General features: G+C 39.5%; 1 protein-coding gene across 1 annotated transcript in view; it reads right to left on the bottom strand.

Annotated features, from left to right (window-relative positions):
* Nucleotides 1–914: 914 nt before the first annotated feature.
* The window catches only part of PCYB_111990 (SUMO ligase), a gene marked incomplete at both ends in the record, with an annotated part of 2,684 nt that continues 618 nt past the window's right edge, over nt 915–2,980 (bottom strand). The window contains 3 exons of the mRNA XM_004223077.1: nt 915–1,075; nt 1,234–2,328; nt 2,530–2,948. Of these exons, the coding sequence (XP_004223125.1) occupies nt 915–1,075; nt 1,234–2,328; nt 2,530–2,948 (1,675 nt within the window). The remainder of the gene's footprint in view (nt 1,076–1,233; nt 2,329–2,529; nt 2,949–2,980) is intronic.

Below are 2,980 nucleotides of genomic sequence, written 5' to 3'. Positions count from 1 at the left end.
TATACACGTAAGTGGGGCGAAGAACGGTGGGCAAAGCTTTGGGACTGCTTCCTTTTCCTGGCGTCTTTTTTTTTTTTTTTTTTTTTTTAACGTGCAGAATGGGGTGAAAATTTGTATTTCTAACGGACGAAATTCACAGCTGGTTGGGTTTATTATTATTTTTTCTTTTTTTGTTGCAAGTCTCTTTCGCGCTGGAACATTCGTTTGTGAATTCGTGTGCTCATTCGTTTGGTCTTTCTCTTTCTTCCATTCGTCGACGCTTTCCACATCACGCCCGTGTGAATATGCACTTTTTCGCTGCGCCTTTTTTCTGGTTCCCCTCGACGTGTTCCTTTCCTCCACCTTACAGCACGCAGGCACGTGTGTAGGCATGCACCCATGGACGTACGCACAATATGGGTGAAGTGTGTATATGTATGCAGGTAAAGTACACGGACGCACATTAAATGTACATGTATAGGTATACGTACGCGCAGGGGCAGGCTCGCACATATGGAGCCACGCCTTCGCCCACATGCAAGGGTACACATGCAAACGATCTTCCTCATTTTTCATGAAAATCTCATACAACATTTTGTGTCTTTATTGATAATGCTCTAATAAATTTTAAAACTCTAAAAAGAAATTGCATTGAACGAGATGCATTTTGCGGTCAACATGGAGGGAAGGGAGAGGAGAGAAGGAAGGAGGGAAAGGAGGAAGGAGGGAACGAAGGGAAGAAGTAAAGAAGAAAAAAAAAAAAAAAAAAGAAATGAGCATTGCAAATAACGATAAAAGTTTTTTCCTCATAAATTTGTATGCATACGTGCGTTTAATTAATCTGCGGTTGTTAAACTGGTACGTCAACTATGGATACTCTATCGATATGGACTACTGTTTGTTTTTTTGTTTATTTTATTATTTTTTTTTTTTTCTTAAGGGGTAATACCTTGTACAAAATTGCTATTCTTTTGCAGGTTAACATTTTGCGGAGTAGTGCTCGCGTCGTTATCTTCGGGATCTGAATCGACTATGATGACTTCATTTTTGCTGAATGTGTTGTTGTCCTTAACCGGTTGATATTCTTTAATGTTATCTGCAGAAAAAAGGGGACGAAGGTTGAAAACGCTTAAGGAAGGTGCAGGGTTCGAAAAAATTTCCACTGCTGAATTGCTCCACGTGTAGTTCAGCATAGTAGCGGTAAACAAACGGGTAGATTCCCCCCTTCCATGTTCCACTAGAATTCTGACTTACCCATGCTGGTCTCCGTCTTAATCTCCACCCTGCTCTTCTGCAGAGTAGCCGTGTCCATGTCGTCAATCTGTTTGACGACCTTCCCCTCGACAGTGTTTTGATTAAAAATTATTTCTCCACTTTTACTCAACTCAACTTCTTTAATATCTTTTGGCACCTGCGTCAATATGTACGTAATGAACATATCTACAATTAAATCCTTCGGCCGCAGGAACAAAGAACAAATGGGACATTTCCACCTATTGTTAAAAGCTTTGGTTTTTTTTGTGACATCAATGAAGGATTTCAAATCAAAGCATTGTATGTGGCAACATTTGATGCCTCTACAAGGTATCTCAATTCTGTCTAAGGCGAAAGGACAGTTGAGACTAATTCTTCTGTTAATCTCCATACACATAACTTCATCATCGTCATGCTTAGTAGTCAAAATGGTAATTATTCTTTCTTTGGATTCTTTAAAGTTTAATTCACTTTTGGATATAACATGTTGGATAATATTTTGCTCCGTTTCTACTTTGCATAATAAAAAAGCTACAACAAATAATTTCGGTGTTTCGTAATTCGTCATACTGATGTCAATGTTGTTATGTCCTGTCTTTAACGTGTGCGTAATTTTTAAAGGGCTATCTCTCCTTTTGTGTTCCCATGAAGGTTCAAATACCTTTTCGATAATATTTCCATTCACTTTTAGAACGAATGTTTTGGGCCATTCTTGTTTTATACAATTATTTGTACTTAGGTTTTTTTTATCCAAATGGATGCAAAAAATTATCACTTCTTTATTTTCATTTTTCCAACTCTTTATATCTGACGCATTAATTACTAGCTTTTCTGAGTTAACTGTGAGGCTTTTAAGCCACAGAACTTTTTTCATTGGGTAGAAGGGGTCCATATCTTTCAATCGACATACTACACACAAGATTTTGTAACTCTCCAGGTCTTTATTGATGCCTGGGGTTTGTACATAGCAACTTACGTGCTGTAGCTTGTTGCATTCTATGCATTTTACTATCCCGTTCTTGCTGCTTATGTTTTTGGACATGCCTCCGCACACACACGAGGAAAAATCGCTGTCCTCTTGGTATATTTTTACCGCTACCAGGGGGTGGGGAAAAAAAAAGGAGGGGATATGGTTACAACCTTTATGAAAGCATAGTTATGCAGTGCGTATGTTTACCCCGAACGGTTGGCACAAAAACAAAAAAAACAGGGGCATCACCACACGACAACTTGCGTATGGAGCTACAGGAAAGTGTGCCAAAGCCACGTCCACCCGCTCGCTGAGGAGAGACTTACCCTTTCCCTTGCGCACTACAGGGGAGGTGCCGCTCTTCTTTGCTGCGAGAATTTCATTGTTCGCAAAATTGAGGTTGTCACTATTGTTACAAAAAAAACTGCTACTCCCGTTGTTACTCCCGAGGAAAAAATTGTTACTACTGCTCAGGTATTTATTGCTACCACTATTATTACTACCGCTATTGTTACTACCGCTATTATTGCTATGCGCATTGCCGTGCGCGTTGTTCTTCGCGTTATTAATATTACTGTTGTTGAAGGCGTTGTTTATTCTCTTCCCGTTAATTAGCTCAAATATGGATGGCTTGATTGCTAAGATGAACTCATAAATTTGTTCCTCCCTCTCCACGTCGGTGATGTATTCCAAAATTCGTTCCACGATCGCGACTTTTTTTCCATGTTGTGGAAGCAGGAACTTTCTACATAGCTGATTGAGGTCGTATACTCTTAG

This window comes from Plasmodium cynomolgi, chromosome 11, assembly GCF_000321355.1.
Source record: "Plasmodium cynomolgi strain B DNA, chromosome 11, whole genome shotgun sequence".
Lineage (NCBI taxonomy): Eukaryota > Apicomplexa > Aconoidasida > Haemosporida > Plasmodiidae > Plasmodium > Plasmodium cynomolgi.
The sequence above is the reverse complement of the archived record's forward strand: the minus strand, read 5'-3'. Positions and strand labels throughout refer to the sequence as shown.